General features: G+C 36.6%; 1 protein-coding gene across 1 annotated transcript in view; it reads right to left on the bottom strand.

Moving 5' to 3' along the window:
* Positions 1 to 1563: 1563 nt before the first annotated feature.
* Positions 1564 to 19881, bottom strand: part of LOC122021266 (protein RETICULATA-RELATED 4, chloroplastic-like) — a 51950-nt gene continuing 33632 nt past the window's right edge. Inside the window, exon 6 of the mRNA XM_042579370.1 lies at positions 1564 to 3200. Within this exon, the coding sequence (XP_042435304.1) occupies positions 3006 to 3200 (195 nt within the window). The 3' untranslated portion in view covers positions 1564 to 3005. The remainder of the gene's footprint in view (positions 3201 to 19881) is intronic.

The following is a 19881-nucleotide window of genomic DNA, read 5'->3' as shown; positions in this document are numbered from 1 at the left end:
TGGATTTTGAGTTTTCTTATCATTGCTTATTAAACTGCGTGGAATGTCTGTGTGTTGTATTTTATTTCTGTTATTATTCCAGCCGCATGTGGCTGAGGTATATGGAGATGCAGAAAGTTTCAGATTGTCCGCCGTACAGGGGAGATGCTGCCGAAATTTCTTCGGACAAGGACTCCTCCGGGGCGTGACACCGCCTTCTTTTCACCTAGACAATCACAGACCGCGAACGACCTCGAGATCTACTTGGATATTCTCTCTCCTCCGTGGGTATTCATGAGTCACACGATTAAGTTTGTTATTCTCTCCATGATCCTTGGTCGCGAGATCAAGCTTATTATTCTTTCTTGACTTAGTCAATCTATCCGAGTCAAGGGATAAGTCTGGTCTTCTTATATTCTCTACTTGACTTCGCAGGTCTTCCGAGTCGAAAGATCAAGCCTAATCATCTATTATTCTCTCCTCGACTTCGTTGATCCATTCGTTGTCACTGGATCAAACTAGATTTTCTATTATTCTCTCCCCAACCTCACTAGTTTATCCGAGGCAAGGGGTCGAATTATGGATATTCTTTTTAATACACTCTCCCCAACTTCAACAGGATCGAATCAACCTTCTTATATTCTCCTTGACTTTAAAGATTCACCCAAGTCATGAGATTAGTTTCCTTATATTATCTTCCGTGCCTTGGGCGTTCACTTAAAGTCTCAAGATCAAGTTGTTTCTCTTTAGCCCACAACTCTCAGTCGACTCCTTTATACTAGTCAAGTTTGTTATATATTCACGCATTGCCATTTTCATATATTACCAAATCTACTTGAGTACAAGGCCCTTTGGAAAGACACTCATCGAAGCCCATGGAGTGACAACCCGAGTACTCAACATCTCAAATACCCCCATCAGACCAATGACCCAACTCCCCATCAAAACCTCCTGAGTCACTCTTATAGCCCGACGGCCTGAGGGTTTGGGACAATAATCCCCTATAAATGTCAAAGTGAATGGCATAAATAGGGAAACTGGGTAATCAACCCTTGCCTTACTTTCTTCTCTCTTTCTTCATTATTATTTTATTTCTATCTTCCATGATGCCATGATTACTTAAGCATCAGAGGGGATTTGTTGAGATGACTTTCAGTGCCCTCCGATATGTGTTAATCCATGCAAGTCTAGCCACATCGTGAAAGGAAACTTTGTTGGTAATTTGTAGTGAGGCAGCATATTTTCGCTGCATCACTAATCAAAAAATGCATGAGTCTAACCAATCATTGAATTAAGATTGTCAAGTTTGACTAATGGTGTAGTGTCTAACTCTAATGGTCAAATATCAAAACTGTGTTATTCTACAGGAGCATAGTGATCATGATACATATTATATCTAGGGAAAGGTCATGGGTGAATTGAGATGAATGTTCTACTAACTCAGGAGTTTTACCTTTCGCCAACTTGTTGATTATATTAGCAACATATTCCCTAAATTGTTCTACTTCTTCCACTTCAGTTCATAAGGTCTTAAATTAGTCTTCAACTAACTCACATCAGTCATTTACTTTTTAGGCAGTGCGGATTTTCTTCATGGTCAACATGAAGGCAAATAAAGATGAATCAAGTAAAAAAACTAAGGAAATAAAGATGATGAAACTAATGATTTATGAAAAAGTGGAAAATGTATAGAAATTATTTACTAGCTAAATTAAACAAAAGAATTTTTTAATGAGAAATGAAATTACATAGTTGTTGTCAGCCTGTTGCAAAATTAACTCCAGTTCTCCCCTCCTCGAGTAGGAATCCAAATGGAAGTGAGTCTTCTTTTTTTTTCTCTTAAAATTAGTGTTTGCTACACTAACAATAGTTTAAAAAAAACAAACTAAACAAATGACTAATCTAGAATTTTCCAGATTATTGATTGGGCTAATTTACAAAATGCCTAATCAGATATGCTTAAACGTTCCAATCTGTGTTCTTTCCTTGTATCAGTATGCAGGACCCATCAAAAATTAATCAATGAGATTTGGATCTCTTCCTAGTGAACAGAACCATGTTACATTCTCTTCTTGCAAATGGGATCCGTGTTTCATGTCAGACCTAGTTTTCTTAATTCTTAATCTAACAAATGATGTGAAAGGGAGTGGTGTTATCGTTCACTTGGAAGGAGAAAATGATGATCGTTTGAGAGCTTGTGGTTGTGAAGAACTGGTACAAATGTGCAAACGACATTGCTAGGTGTCAGCCAGTGGTGGTGGTGAAACAAGAGAACCAACCACCAGTATAAAGCAGATGATGTTGGCTTTACAAGGATAGTAGCAGCAAGCGGTGAAGTTCATGGGCATCCAACAGAAGCAGACAATGGCAAGGTAGAGGACACAATTAGGGTGATTGAGGTTGCGGTGATCATGGCTGAGGTGGGCAACACGGTGTCTACCAGCCAACAAGTAGGATGGTTACGGGAATTCCAGCAACAGAGTGGAGACCTCCTTGTCGCTCCGGAGGTAGATCTTGCAACTACAGGAGAAAACAGCAACAGTCAGGTGGGTGGTGGCAGAAGCATTGGGGATCTGATTTGGACCAATAAACACCAAGTTCAAAGCAGGGTCATAGACGAAGATTGGAACCAAACTACAAATAGGAATTTACATCGGATGCAGGATTGCACAATTTGTGTTAGAAAAATAGGAACTTGCTTAGGAATGACTGAAAGTTTATTAAGTCAGAAATTCGACTCTGATACCAATTGACATACCATGGAAATATTAAACTCACTCAAAGGACAAGTGGGATATTATTATCTTGTGTCTATCACATAGATTCATCCCAAAGACTAGAAAATAATTACCCCTATTAATTTACTATCAATTCAAATTACAAAGTACTAAGAAAAAACGTAACAAAACAAATAGTAATGATCCTTCCAACTCAAAACTGGAATTTAAGCTCTAGCATAATATGTCGGAATCTAGAAAACATAGATATTATTCATTTCTGAAAACCTGAAATTTTGTCATAATAAACTACAGGTTGAATTGAATAATAAAAAGGTGGTTAAAGTTAAGTTCAGATTTAAACCTAAGGTTGCTTGAAGTGGCCATGTAGACACCGTAGGCCACACTGGTTGATATTATGGGCACATCCTCTGCTTCAACTCCAAAATCCTTGCCAATTGCCTGCCTTGCCTTGATCAAACCATTGGTTATGCCTGTACCAATCTGTAAAAAGCTAGCATTCAGTCAACAAATTTTAAATTGAATTAACAACTTTCATTGAGCATCTCAAGCAAAGTAAAAAAGAAAAACAAGATTAGTTCTTACAGAAGCATCACTATTGGGTACTGGGCATCATGTACGTAGTCTATGATATATAAGTGCATGAGATTACCAAAATTTTGGTGATGTGGTTTCTTAGCAACTAGCTGAAAGGACTTATCCATAGTGTAACTCTAAACCACAAAAAGGTATGGTGGTTAACAAAATGAGCAATTTCAGTACTTAGTTACTTTCAAATATAAATATATACTTGTAGCAAAAGGTGATTATGCTCACCCAGGTACCCCTCACAGCCCGTCCCAGGTTACGTGAAGGGAGGTAAATCACGGATTAACTTATAGCCAACCGCGAAGTGATTATAGGTTTCCATACAAGAGCAATAGATACATGGTTAGATAAATTTATGGCCTAATAGAGTTTCGAAGGATATTTAGAAGGTTCTAACATTTCAATTGACTTTTTTATATATAGAAAAACTAACTTAAGGCAGGGGCAAAATGAAAAATTACTAAAACTACATTTTTGGTTTGCTTGTAGAGTTATCACCATCAAGTGTTCACATTATGTCTTTTGGTTTTGATAAATAAACTATAAGCAATTTTCATTTCTATTTGTTTCCTATTTTTGGTTGGAAAAAACACTAATTGTTTTATTTGTTTCCTTCATATGAAATAGGAATTGACTAGCTAACTAAAGAAAGAGCTCCGCTATGTATGAGATGTATATTTTCATCAACTTGTGTCAAATCTGTATTCATCTAAACTAAATGTTTACATAAGCAACAATGCATTTCTGTAGACTAAGAATTGTCAAAAGAAGATCAAAATATTTAACTATAACCTTTTAAATCTATTTAAAAAAAAAAATCAAAATCTTTCTTTTTTTCTTTTTCAAAATTCATGTCAAAAACTATTGTCAACTTGAACATTGTTGCCTACTCGTGCAGTTGTTATCATGCGTGACACAAAACAAAGATTAATATCAATTCAACTTCTCTACAACATTTTTCTCAATCTTCATATCGTCTAACTAGTATTATTAAATTTAATTAGACCAAGAAATTAAAATTATTGCAACTCATTTTGATTTCTTCTTTTAGCATAAAAATATTTAAAAGAAAATCATTCAGAAACTCGTTGCATTTATTATTGCATAGAACACTATCACGGAAAAGAAAAAAGAGAGCATGTGGGTAAGACCAATCTCAATTTAAACCATAAAAGTGTTGTCACACCACATGGCTTCATTGCCACTATGACCTCATTAGCCCCCACCATTGTCGTTGATTGACGCTCACAACATTCACTCTCGCCTTGATTCCTCTCTAGCTGTAGAATATATTGTAAATATGGATAGTTTAATTTAGGCATATTAGATTTTATTTATTTTGACAAATCAGATTCGATTTGATTGTATTTCATTCCATAAATAAGTAGGGAAAAGTGTATAAATAAGATCCTCGTGTACAGATTTATATTATCAAGTATTTTGAGAAATACAACATCAGCTCTTCTTCTTATATCCCTCGGCAGAATTCTTCATGGTATCAGAACCATCAGCCATCTCTTTCTGCCATTGAATCTCTGTCACAAAGGCTACTTTCAGCACCATAAGCCATCAGTCATCTCTTTCTTCAAATGCAGAAAACTCTCGACGATACAGTCTTGTTCTCACCATGTCAACTCCTAATGTTCTTGTCGGAGTCAAAGGCTGGTATATCACTAGCCACAAACTCAATTGTCTAAATTATCTCCAATGGTCACAATCCGTAAATATGTATATCTGCGGCAAGGGGAAAAAGGATTTCCTCACCAGCGCCTCTGTTGCACCCTCACCTAAAGACCCAAAATACAAAATCTGGAACGCTGAGAATCAGATGGTGATGTCTTGGCTAATAAATTCAATGGACAATGAAATTAGGGAAAACTTTCTCCGCCAATTTGCAAAGGATATATGGGAAGCTACGAAGGAAACATACTCACATTCAGACAATACATCTGAGCTGTTCGAGGTTGAATTGAATCTTCACGACCTTAGACAAGGTGAGCTATTAACACAATATTTCAACTCCACTTCTCACCATTGGCAGCAAGTCAACATCCTTGATGTTCACCAATGGGCATGTAAAACCAACGTCAAACTCCATCGGAAAATCAAAGAGCAGGGGACCTTCAAGTTCCTGTTCAGGCTAAACTCCTCACTGGACAACGTATGCTTGCGCAGTCTCAGCCTCAAGCAGCTGCCGAGCATGCGTGAGGCTTTTGCTGAAGTTCGCCGTGGGGAAAGCCGACAAAAAATTATGCTCGAGCCAACTACTGCGACTGAAGCTTCTGCACTTGTGACTCGTCAATTCCAGCCTCGACTCAACGACAGAAAGATGAAGACAGCCAGCTGCGACATGGTCATCCTTGGTGCGATCATTGTCGCAAAGCTAGACACACCAAAGATAAATGTTGAGTGATTCACGGGAAGCCGCACCACTAGAAGTCCAAGTCAGAGCGCCACCCACAAGCTCGCGTAGCCAATAATCAACCTTCAGTAGCCAACCCCTTTAGTGCTGAATAGATTGACTTGCTGATGAAGATGCTGCGTGACCTACCAAGCAGCGAGAGACATGAGAAGGTTGAGAATCAGGTTGGATTCTTTTTCCAGCAAAAGCCCATCGAAAATCAAGCCCAATATGAAATTTCAACCCATTCAGGCCTAAAAAAACCCACTGCTGTCTCAGCCCATCTGGAGCCCACTGGTTACTTAACCCACAATGAAGGTATTCTCCCTAATACCTGAAATATAAACAGGTTTCTCTGACTATGGATTATTGACTCGGGCACATCAGATCACATGACGGGCAATATATCCCTTCTTCATAATTATGTTCCATATTGAGACAATTCCAATATTCATGTTGCAAATGGGTCTGTCACTAAAATCGCAGGTGTTGGTTCCGTAACAATAACGCTAAACACATATTTGAAAATAGTCCTTCATGTTCCTACATTAGACTGCAATTTATTATCCATAAGAAAGTTGACTCATGATTTAAAGTGTCTTGCTAAATTTTCTCCTAAATTGTATGAATTTCAGGATACACAAACGGGGAAGACAATTAGCAGTGCTAAATCGTGCTCCGAACTCTACATTATTCACAGGACTTCGCCTCACTGTGGAAATTTAGTTAGCCACCACTCTACCTCTTCCAACAATAAACATGCCGAAATCATGTTATGACACTATCATCTTGGTCATCCAAACTTTCCTTATCTTGAAAATGTCAGGTCCTTTCGGTATGAGTTTTGTCAACTTGCTAAACATACATGAGTATCCTTTCCAAGCTTAAGTTACAAACCATCTAAAACCATTTTCGCTCATTCACAATGATGTTTAGAGATCGTCCCGTGTTAAAACTCTTAAAGGAACTTGTTGGTTCATTTCATTTGTTGATGATCATACTTGCCTGACTTGGTTGTTTTTAATGAAAGATAAATCTGCAATATACTATGATTCAAACTCAGTTTCAGACATCTATTCAGGCACTCAAAATCGACAAGGAATACTTGCATCAAATCTTGGCACTTTTCTATCCTCAAATGGCATCATCCACATTAGTTCCTGCGTTGACACTCTCAACAAAATGGAATTGTCGAACGCAGAAACAGATATCTTCTTAAGGTAGCTCGCTCACTCATGTTCTCTTCAAATGTACCAACAAACTTTTAGGGTGATGCCGTCTCCACAGCCACCTATCTCGCTAATTGAATGCCCTCTCAAGTTCTCAATTTCATAGTCCGGTTCAACTTCTCCTCAAATCATACCCCCACACTAAGGTAATATCTCAAAACATTTCTGCAAAAGTATTTGGATTTACATCATTTGTTCACATCCACCAACACAATCGTAGAAAACTTGATCCAAGATCCACCAAATGAATTTTCCTCATCTACTCACCATTCCAAAAAGGCTACAAATGCTACTCACCTATCACCAAAAAAACCTACAACACCATGGATGTCACTTTCTTTGAACAATAGTCATACTACTCCAATTCCGATATTCAGGGAGAGAATCTAAGTGAATATCATCATCCATCACACTGAATATTATCATCCATCACATTGTTCCGGACTAGATCATGACATCATGGTATCACATTCCAACCCCTAACCTACATCACCTCCTCTCGTAGTGAAGCAATTTCATGTATACACAAGACGAAAGGCGCATTCAACACCAATTCAAGAGTCAGAACTAGACATTCACTTAGGTATAATACTCAATCATGAATCTACTTCACCTGTGGATAATAACCTTGACATTCCAATTGTGTTAAGGAAGGGAATTAAATCCTGCACGATGTATCTCATCTTCTGACTATCCCCAAATTATCGGGTGTGTGTCGCCGCCTTTGATAATATTCAGGTTCCAACCACCATTGATAAAACTCTCAAAAATCCTAAATGGAGAAAAGTTGTTGATGAGGAAGTAAAAGCCCTACAAAAGAATAGTACATGATCTATTTGTGAACTACCAGAGGGAAAAGAAAGAAATTGAGTGCAAATGGAATTTTAAAGTCAAAGCTGATGGAACAGTTGAAAGACTAAAGGCACATCTTGTAGCCAAGGGATTCTCACAATCCTATGCATCGATTACCATGAAAGCTTTGCTCTAGTGGCCAAGCGCAACACTAGCAGAATCTTATTTTCTCTGGCTGCAAATAAGGCATTTACACCAACTTGATATCAAAAACACCTTTCTAAATGGTAACTTGGAAGAAGAAGTTTACATGAAAATTCCTCCCGACCTTGGCACTCATAATAATAAGGTATGCAAGCTTCATAAGTCATTATATGGTCTTAAGCAATCTCCTAGGGCATGGTTTGACAAGCTACCTATTTCTGTGACAAAGCATGGATACACTCGGTGTCAAGCAGATCACACCTTATTTGTGAAAACCTCTCTTGAAAGGAAGATCACCATTTATTATCTATGTCGATGACACCATCATCATAGATGATAATGAGAAAGAAATCACAAATCTAAAGGGGTTCCTCACTTAGGAATTTGATATAAAAGATCTCGAGAATCCAAAATTCTTCCTTGGCATGGAACTGGCTCAATCTAAACATAGAATATTCCCATCAGAATAGAAATACATGTTGGACCTACTAAAAGAAACATGCATGCTTGGGTGTAAGCCTGTGGATACTTCGATGGATGCTTTCAACAAAATTGGCTCTTGAAAGGACCATGCACTAATAGACAAGGGGAGATATCAACTTGTAGGTCACCTCATCTATCTATCCCACACACGACCTAATATCGATTTCCCGTCAGTGTGGTAAGTCAATTTATGAATAGTACTACAGAAGAACACATGAATGTTGTCTACAGAATCTTGAGATACCTTAGGTAAAGGGTTAATATTTTAGAATAACGAAGATCAAGGTATACATGCGTAGGCAGATGTAGACTGGGTTGGGGATCTTATAGATAGACAATCGACCTCGGCCTACTGTACGTATGTCTAGGGTAATTGGGTAACATGGAGAAATAAAAAGCAGTCTGTGGTTGCAAGAAGCAGTACTGAAGCAGAATTTAAAGCTCTTGCATTTGGAATTTGTGAAGGAATATGGATTCACAAAATAATCTCAGATAAAGCTGTTAAACTACAATGTGACCAATTTAGTAGCCATCACCTATTCACCAGGACAGAACAAAACACATAGAAATTGACCAACACTTCATTCTGGAAAACGGGGCGAAAGGAGCTATAGAACTCTCGTATATTCCTTCACAACATCAAATCGCATACATTCTTACAAAAGGTCTCCTAAGGATCAACTTCGAAGAACTATGTGACAAGTTAGGCATGTACAGTATGTGCAACCCACCTTGAGGAGTGTAGAATATATTGTAAAGTTGATCAGATTTTATTTATTTAGGCAGATCAGATTTTATTTGATTTGATTGTATTTCACTCCATAAATAAGTAGGGAAGAAGTGTATGAATAAAATCCTCATGTACATGTTTATATTATCAAGTATTTTAAGAAATACCATATCAGCTCTTCCTCTCATATACCTCGGCAGAATTCTTCAATAGAATTCTTCAACTCTCGATAGAATTCTTCAAGGCAGAATTCTTCACCAGCCAAAATGGTTGACAACAAGATCGCCCTCTTCTTTTCTCGCTTCTTACTCCTCTCTTCTCGCTTTTGCTACTACCATCCCGATAGAAAATTGTTTTTGGTTTCTTCTTTGATTAAAGACAATTATAATAAATTAATTCAAATAATAATCAATTTAATGATTTTAATTATATTAATCAAATTAATCTGCCTCAATAATAATCAAATTAATTTACTGATTATTATATTAATCAAGGTTTTGAAAGTCTACCTTAAGACTCTCAAAATGTTCATCATGCAAGTGGTGAGAGTGGTGAGGTCATGGACAATCAGCTAGGTATTAGCAAAGTGGTGGGTGATAGACTAGATAAGCAATTCAAGCAAGGAAGTCCTGCACAATTGATGTGAAACAGACAACTTCTTCCAAAAGCTTCATTGCCACTCATATACTATGTACGCCTCCCAATGAGGGCATTTGATGTTGCTTAGCTCGTTCCTCAAGATCCCTTCATGGATGTTGCTAGCTACAGTATGCATTGCTCTAATAATCTCACCAAAATCAACCAGTATCAAACATGATATCAAAAATCTTGTCTGATACCATAGGCATTCTGATGACACATGTGACAAGTGTATCACTCCCATCACAAATGTGTCTGCAACACAGCTCAAGATTTAAATCCTTGATCTAAAGTGTAATCAATTAGGAACTGCTAAATCAGCATCTGTCAGGAGTAGTAAATAATCAAAGAAGTCAATCCCATTTCAGGATGAATTAAATGTGCAAAAGTAGGAACACCATAGAGAAGATTGTTTCTCCTATGTGTCGCTTTGTTTTTTGAAAATTTAGAAAAGATATATCTTATTCATTCTCCATATTAGATCATCCTTGTAGAAAATCCTTCGTTGTTTGTCTGCTCCAGACTCGTCTTTCATTGCCTGGTTTTACTGAAATCGCGGTAGAACCTATGCCTTCTTTAGAGAGAGATCCATCAACTATTTGAACATTGTAGTTATCATAACACGGAGTATAATTGCTAAGCAAAGAAACATGTATGTCGCTGCTTAGTTGGCTATCTAAGACTGAATTTTCTCATTAAATGCTCAGAGCATGGAAAAAATTTCCTTTTGGGCAGAGCAACCAATCATCTTTGATGTGCTGTTGAGAGTTTGTTAAAGCATCTTTTTGAGGACTTTTAGGTTGTTCTTTGCTGAAAAGATGTGTTTCTATAATAGTTTAAGATTCAGCAGAAACCATATTGCCACAATCTTCTCTTTCACTGGCTGGCATTCAATTGTCGGTTTGCCATGTGCAGCATGTGTCCTTTATGTGTTCATTTTTCTGACAGTACTCACTCCTTGTTTATTCTTTTGCAGCTCATCACGATTAGATGGATTTCATTGGACTGTTAATGTTGAGCTTTAAGCGACAGGAGGGTTTTGTGTGTCTACAATTCTTTCTTTTGACCTTCTTGATGGACTTGTAGGAAGGCTTCTTGGATGTTCGGAGGGGTTTCAGACTCAGAATTCTTCCTCTCACATCCTCTAGGTTTGTGTTGAGTCCGAAAAGAAAGAATTAGACTCAATTTTCAACAAATACCTTGTATCAGTGACTATCTTTTGGACACTTACAAATCATTGTCAATGTTGAAACATGATAATGAAGTATTCAATCATGGACAACTCTCCTTGTTGCAATTCATGCAATGCATGCAGTGTTCGAAACTACTTATTTAATTAAAGGGAGTTATTAGATTAAATTGTAATTTAATTAGAATCCAGATTTATTTAATTAAGGGCAATTTATTAGATTAATTACAATTTAATTAGATTTTAAATTTATTTAATTAAGGACATTTATTGGGTTAATTGTAATTGCTGATTTGATTTAATTAAGAATTTATTTACATAAACAGACCTAATTAATTAAGTTAGCTTAAGATTAGTGAATTATATTAAGAAAATAGTAAGATACAAATAGACTTAGTATTTATGTGTAACTTATCAATCTAATCAATATAGAAAAAAGGACAGCCCGGTGCGGGGTTCCTGGGAAGGATCCATTGTACGCAACCTTACCTTGCTTTTTGCAAGAGGCTGTTTCCATGATTTGAACCCGTAACTTATCCATCTAATCAATATAGAAATGAAATATAAATAATATATATTATATAAATCATAATATAAAGTATAAATTTAATTTAACGTGTATATGATAATTAAGAAACTATAATATGTGAATTATAAATGGATAAAACTTAAACTTAGTATGTATAAACTTTTAGAGAATTAATATAGAAATAGAAATAGATAATATATTACGTAATATAAAATGTATAATATAAATTACAAAGCATAAATAAAATTAAATAAGAAAATATAAGATTAACGTGCATATAATAAATGAAATTTAATGTAATTAATGACTTAGTATAATAAGTATATAACATGTATCATATATAGTATATATAACAATTAAGAAACTATAATATTGAAATATACAGATTATATATATTACCATATGATATATACATGGAGATATATAAATATGAAATTAGTATATTTAATTATGATTTTAGTAAACAATGGTATTAAAGACTTACAAATTTTATTATAGGTTATTCATTTAAACAATATAGAAGAAAATATAAATTTATATGGTGCATACCAAATTAAATAAAAGATTAATAAAAATAATTAAGCACTATAACCTACGGATTTTATGTAGATATATATGGAATTTGGAATTTAATATCAACTTGATGACTTGGTATGCATATGAAATTATATAACCATGGATATAGGTTTAGTATTAAGTTTCCATAAAAATAATATAAATGACTTAGCATTTATAAATATATAACTTACGAATTTTATATATGTGGATATATATGGAATTATATAACCATAGATATAGATTTCTATTTAGACTTAGTATTGAGTTTTATAAAAATTATATATAGGACTTAGCATTTATAAAATCTATCTAGAATGGAAATTTACATGATTTAGTAGATAAGACTTAGAACAAGTCCTAATATCCCCACCTTATATAAAACCTAACATGAAACTCCACCTTGCTCCTTTGATTCCCGCCGGCCCTAAGCCCCCACCCTCACTGAGTTACACCGGTTCCATAGCTCCATGGGAAGACAAGAAGAGAGGGGTAATAGCTAAAGGATCAAAGGCATGCTCCCTACCTTATTAATGTTTTAGTTGGCTTCTATAGTTTGTGTATTTCGGGTAACATGGTTGATGTTTTAACATTCAAGAAGTTTCATCTATTTTTTATCGTATAATGAACTTAAAAATTAGAGAACTCATGATTACTGTATGGAGAACATTTAGATGAATTAAATCCGAAATTAAAGTCGTTTAATTGCTAGTGAAAATGTTAGGTTCCCTCATGCTTCATAAAATTAGAACATTGGTTGTTGTTTTAACATTCATGAAGTTTCTTCATACTTTTGAAGCGTATAATGACCTTTAGAGAACTCATGGTTACTGTATAGAGAACATTTAGGTGAATTAAATCCGAATTTAATGTCATGTAATTGCTGGTGAACACGTTAGGTTCCTTCATACTTCATGAAATCGGAATATTGGTTGTTGTTTTAACATTTCATATAGTTTCTTCATTCTTTTAATGCATATAATGACTCCTAAAATTATAGAACTCATGGTTACTATATGGAGAACATTTACGTAAATTAAATCTGAATTTAGTATCATTTAATCACTGGTGAACATGTTAGGATTCTTCCCACTTCATTAAATCGGATCCTTATTTGTAGTTTAAACATTTTATGTAGTTTCTTCATTTTATTGATGCATACAATGACCTTTGGAATAATAGAACTCATGGTTACTATATAGAGAACATTTTAGGATATTTTATCAAAATTTAAGGTCCCTTAAATACTGTAAAAATATGTGGGGATCTTCATATTCCATGTATTAAGGTCATTGAATGATCTTGTTGACATGCTAATTGTTTAATATCACATGTTATAGCTTAAATTTCATGATAAATGTTAGGAAATCAGTAATCTTAACAACTCATCCTAGTGATAATGATAATGATATAGATTGAATAAGGATACCATAAGGGAAAAGGCCCCAGAGGGACTCCGTTTACGGGACAAGGCCCAGAGGAGCCTAATATCGGGTAAGTTGACTATGACAAAATGATTATGATAATGATTTATGGGAATACTGTGAGGGAGAAGGCCCCAAAGGGACCCTTTTTACGGGTCAAGGCCCCAGAGGGAGCCCAACACCATATTTCCATAGGCCACGGGCCCAGTGACAAAAGGGTTGTTGGAGACCCCGCCAACAATAGGCCAAGACACAGTAACGGAAAAGTGATTGCTGATGTCCCGCCACCTGGTACCATGGTTTTACAGCTGAGATTGATCAAATGACCATATGATAATAGCTAGTCAATGTCAACGATTCAAACTTACCTTAAGAAGATTTTATGATATGTATATGTTGAGGTTCATGATATGCTATGTTTATGTTCATGTATGCTATAAATATGTTAGGTTCATGATATGCTACGCTTATGTTCATGTCGTACTATGTATATATTTAGGTTCATGATATGTTACGTTTATATTCACGCCATGCCATGTACATGGTTGGGTTCATGTTATGCCTACGTTCATGATTACGCTTATGTTTATGTTTATGTTTCTGTTTAGGATTATGTTTATGTTATGCTTATGCCTATGCCTATGCCTATGGATATACTCGTGATCAAGTCTATCATTATGCCTTGTTCATTTACCATGCTTACATTTATGCTTCCATGCTTATGTTGCTATCTATGTTTTCGTTCATAGTATGTTATTAGGAAGGTCCCAAGTTATAGAATGTGGTTTTCCCCTAGTACACTAGATTATAGGCGCTAACTATTGTATGAATACAATTTTGAATATGTTGAGTCTTTTAACTCACAAACTTTAACCTTTCCTTTTCAAACAATGGAACAAATGAGACAGGAGGCATTGACCAGTGAGTCAGCTCGGAACAATAACAGTATAACCCGAAGACCTTTCAGTTTAATTTCTGCATTATTTTATGTTTTAAGAACCCTCTATGTAATTTCTGAATTGGAAACTCACTATGGTAATATGTGCGAGTTGCATCCGCAGTTATAGTAAATGATTTAAAAAAAACGAGGGACATTACAATACACTTCCGATTGTAAATATTTCTGATGCCTTGTCAACACTGGAATATGTCTCCTTGTCTGCATTCTAGATTTATTTTGTTATTTTTTGGTCTTGACTATGGGACTATGATGCATGTTCCCGATTTGAGGTGGTAGCAACAAGATTGATCCCCCTCAAGAAATGTTATTATATAGATTCAAACCCTAAAGTAAGATTTACTTTGTTGTTTCATTATACATAAATTGTTTCGTTAGTCATGCAATTTATTAACCGTGACATAACTATACTATTTTGGTTTTGTGCAATAAGCTAGGTGAGATAGTCCTTCCCTTGTCTGCATACGAACAACATCACAAATTGCAACCATCGATCTGTTGGAACCCCAAGGTTGTTTTGGTGTGATCAACAAGTTAAGTTAGGTCCTGTTTGTTTCTAACCTTGTGTCTAAGTGTGCAGGAGCTTAGGAGCACAGGTACTCAAGCGGAAGACGCAGCTAGCGAGAAGGACGGCACACGGTGCGTCCGAGGGACGAGGCGCTGCGGAAGAGTTCACCGGCGGACGAGAAGGAAGTGCGCGCGATGGTTCCGAGGTACGAAAGCCGGAGCGGAAGATTGCTCGGGGAGCAAGAGACGCAGCTAACGCGAAGGTCGACACGGGGTGCGATCGAGGGACGAAGTCTGCGGATGAGTACGCTGGTGGACGAGAAGGGACACGCGACAATTCCGAGGGACGAGAAGCCGGAGGGAAGCACGCTCGAGAAGACCGGAAGATAGGTTCGGGTGAGCTCTATTCCGAATATCAGAGATCACCCAAATCAAGCGGATCCGGAGCAGAAGACCCGGATCGAGACGGGGACTTAACGGAGAAGTGGTGCTCCGGGGCGCCCGGAACCAATCCGGGCGCCCGGACCCTGATTTTGACCAAGATCGTGATTTACGCGATCTGAACGTTGGGGGATAAAGTTTTATCTCCCCCAGGGCGCCCGGAACCCTTCCAGGCGCCCCGACCAAGGCTATAAATATAGCCTTGGTCCAGAAGCTTTTCATCAATTCAGAAATTGTAAACAACACTTGTGTGCTTCCATTGCTTTGATTAGCTTCTTTTTTCTTGTGCCTACACTGCTATAAACGAGGCTTCTCCGCCTGAAGGAGTTCTTAGTGCAACCATCTTCCTTGGATTAACAACCTCCCCGGTTGTAACCAAGTCAAATCCGGTGCCTCGTTTTTATGCTTTATTTTCTGCTTAATCTATTTTTCAAGTGTTAGCTTAATTATGCGAGAAAGGGTTGTGTTTTATTCAGGGCTATTCAACCCCCCTTCTAGCCGGCCCAACGGTCCTACAACTGGTATCAGAGCCGAGGCGCTTCAGGAGGACTAACCGCCGAACGAAGCAACGAAATGGCCGGACCAAGCATCCACCCGCCGAAATATGAAGGGGATTTCACCACATGGAAAAAACTGATGCAGGTATTTCTTACAACCGATATTGAACTATTTTTAACGATGAAATTTGGCTTTGAAGCTCCAGAGGACAAGGAAATAGATAAATGGACAAAAAAGGAGCAGGCTGACTTCATGGCGAACGGCAAAGCAGAGTACCATCTGCTAAGCGTATTTCCGCCTCAAGAAGTCAACAGGATCGAACTCAAGGAACTTGGAAAAGTTCCTCGAGGGCCGCTCGCAAGAGATCGCAATCACAACGCGACGGAAGCGCGACATCACTCAAACTCACAAATCGAGAAGAGGTAGATTCGCCAAATTCATTTCAGAAATTAAAGGCATCACTAGATGCTGGACTTAGAAAAATTTCAAAGATTTTTTTGTCCAGAGTCCGAGAGGAGCCAGAACAACGTCGCTCAAGCTTGAGAAAAGTCTCTCCGACGAGGAAATGGTAATGATGGTAAAAGATTCGAAACTTAAATCTAGATAACCATCGGGAAGAAGAACCGCTCAAGGAGACCCCGTAAGAACAAGACAAGGAGAAAGGAGATCAAGGCCAGCGCTGCGATGCGTCGAAAAGTCGATTCTGACGAAACGGCGAGCCATCAAGACGCAATGCTCTTCAAATGGCATCGAGGAGACACGAAGAAAGCGGACAACGAGATCGAAGGCATCTCTTCCTCCCGATAAAATGTTAAGTTCGTTAAAAAAGAGCAAATTAGAAAGTGAAAATAAAAATTTAAAAGTAATTCTAGCTAAGTCTTGTCTCTTAGAAGAATTAGATAAATTAAAATTGAAAAATGAAAAATTGGAATTAGAAAATCAAAATTTGAAAATTCAAATAGATAACTTAAAGTACTATGCATGTTCATCTAAAACCAATTTTAGAAGATTTAATAATTTAAATTGGTACTTTAAATATCACCCGGGACAAATCAGGAACATCTCAAGAAAACATGTCCCTAAAAACCTCTTAGTTAATCCAGTAGGTTGGAACCTATATTGGGTTCCTAAATCATGCTTAAATTAATTTTAAAATTAGCGCTTTAAGTGAGAAAATTAAACAAATAATTTCTTTATGAGGCTTTGTCTAAGGAAGTGGTTGTTGCTCCAATAACCAAGAAGGCCTAGTGCCTCGCTACGACCTGGAAGCCAAAATATTGAAATAAATGTTTAATTAACTTACTAATGAAAGATTAATACAAGAATTAATTAATACTTGAAAAAGGTTATTCAAAACATTTTATTTCAAATTAGAAATTTACTTAGGATTTTTTTTACTCTCAAAAATCATTTTTTTTTGTTAAGAATCTTTCTAAACAAGAAATCTCAGCTTAAATTACTTAAAAAAAAAAAAATTTCTAAATTTCTTAAAAACTTAGAAATTTTTTTAGAAATACTTTTCTAAGTCTTTAACCCTTAGATTATTTTTCTTGGAATCCCATTTTTTTTGTGATCAAAGGAGAAGGGAAAGTATAAGTCTAGGGGGAAGTAGGTAGATAGATTTAATTTTTCTATCTTTTTGCACTTAAATTGAAAATTAAGTTAATTTACTTAATGTTATTTAATGTCTATTTTTAGCCCTAGCTTAACTTGGGTTGATCACACCAAAAAGGGGGTGATTGTTGGAACCCCAAGGTTGTTTTGGTGTGATCAACAAGTTAAGTTAGGTCCTGTTTGTTTCTAACCTTGTGTCTAAATGTGCATGAGCTTAGGAGCACAGGTACTCGAGCGGAAGACGCAGCGAGAAGGAGACACGTCGAGGAGAGGGAAGAGTACCCACGAGAAGGAAGGCGATGGTAGGGCGGCGGAAGATTACCGGGAGGAGGCAGCAAGGCACGGGGCGATCGAGGGAAGTCCATGGTCGAGGACAGCAAGACGGGAGAAACGCGAGAAGACCAAGAGGGTTGTGAGCATATATCAGATCACCAGCGGATCGGAGACCGACCCGGGACTTAGGAGAGGAAAAAGTCAACTATGACTTTCCGGACCCCGGGCCGGCCGCGACGGATGATCGACGAATTACCCCGCCCCGACCAAGGCTATAAATATAGCCTTGGTCCAGAAGCTTTTCATCAGTTCAGAAATTGTAAACAACACTTGTGTGCTTCCATTGCTTTGATTAGCTTCTTTTTTCTTGTGCCTACACTGCTGTAAACGAAGCTTCTCCGCCTGAAGGAGTTCTTAGTGCAACCATCTTCCTTGGATTAACAACCTCCCCGGTTGTAACCAAGTCAAATCCGGTGCCTCGTTTTTATGCTTTATTTTCTGCTTAATCTATTTTTCAAGTGTTAGCTTAATTGTGCGAGAAAGGGTTGTGTTTTATTCAGGGCTATTCAACCCCCCCTTCTAGCCGGCCCAACAATCCTACAGGATCAAGTTTTCCCCAATCAAGTATTGTGTCTCTACCATTTCATGATCGAGGCATATCGAAAGTCATCATATTCCATGAATATGATATCTATTTAATGTAACATATGGAATATGTGACAAAGATGGAGGGTTAGAATATTTCTATTGATCGGTCAGACATCAAATTGCTTCAATTTGAATTATCCAGTTATATATATATATTAAAAAGATATATCATCAAACCTATTTTTCAGTTCAATAGAAACCCCAAAAAGAAGTTCATACAAAATGAATGTAACTTATTCCAAATTTTTTAATATAAATGTTGTTTTTAGGCTATTTATACTATGAATTAAAGTCTAGTTATTTTCTTCCATCTAGAATGAGGCATGGCAATCTTTCTTCACTTGAATAAAATCTCAAATCATGTCATTGTCATATAGGTAAGAATTAGTTCTTATTTTTATCATTTAATGAGCATCTTGTATTTCATAGAAATTAGGGGTAGTATAGTCCTCAAGCAGGGGTCAATCTATCCAAGTTTTTGGCATCAAAATATGTTTAAGGCATGAACATCAAGCCAAGTCATGAACAAAGAAAGGCATCAGAGAAAAGTATATCGAATAATGATTGTGAGACCCTAATTCTTGACTAGAACGGACACCAAAGGCCTTTGTGCTTCCATCACTTGGATAGACAGTGAGCATTTGGTTTTTCATGTTATCAAACAATTGAACAGTGAAAATAAACGGTGAGTGCTTGATCAAATGAATCAGAGTTTTATATGAATCTCTCAGTTTGTGAGGATGTCTCAGATGCAAACATAATTGCATTTCCACTTGACACCTATTGTAATGATAGACAGCTCATGTTATATCTTTAAAAAAAATAATCAAACATTACAAAGTAATTAAATTTTGTTTGGAACAAATTGGGCTCGAATCTGAATTAAATTTGTTAACTTAGGGCTGAACCAAATTAGATTATTTGAGTTTACTTCAATTGTATTCTTGGTTCACCTGGTTTAGGGTTTCTAAGGCTAAATTAGATAATTTAGGTTGGGTTCAATCATGCTTTAAAATTTCAACCCGTGTCGAGGTTTCGGCCCCAGACCAGAACGATACGATTTCAGTATCGTTTCGTGTTATGCAGTTTCGGTATTTTTTTATTTATATATAGTAATTATTAGATAAATATGATTATTGTTTATAATTTAAAAATAAATTATATATTGACTTTATATAAATTCTAAAAAAATAATTAAATATGTTTTTTAAGAAAATTAATTATTTATTCATTTAATTAATTATTAATTTAAATAATAAACTCCGCCTATTAAGATCGATCATGGTCGATCCCAAGCCCGGATAAAAGAGGAGAGTTACCCGCCAACATTAAAACTATGACAAATATTCAATGAATTGATGCATTAAACTATTGTGCTAATGCTAGGCTATTCCCCGGAAGGAACACGTTGCAGGATCCGACTGTAACGTCTCGACAAGGACCGCTATATCTCCAGAACTTG

Source organism: Zingiber officinale, chromosome 9A, assembly GCF_018446385.1.
Source record: "Zingiber officinale cultivar Zhangliang chromosome 9A, Zo_v1.1, whole genome shotgun sequence".
NCBI classification, from domain to species: domain Eukaryota; kingdom Viridiplantae; phylum Streptophyta; class Magnoliopsida; order Zingiberales; family Zingiberaceae; genus Zingiber; species Zingiber officinale.
This window is presented reverse-complemented; position numbering and strand designations above follow the sequence as displayed.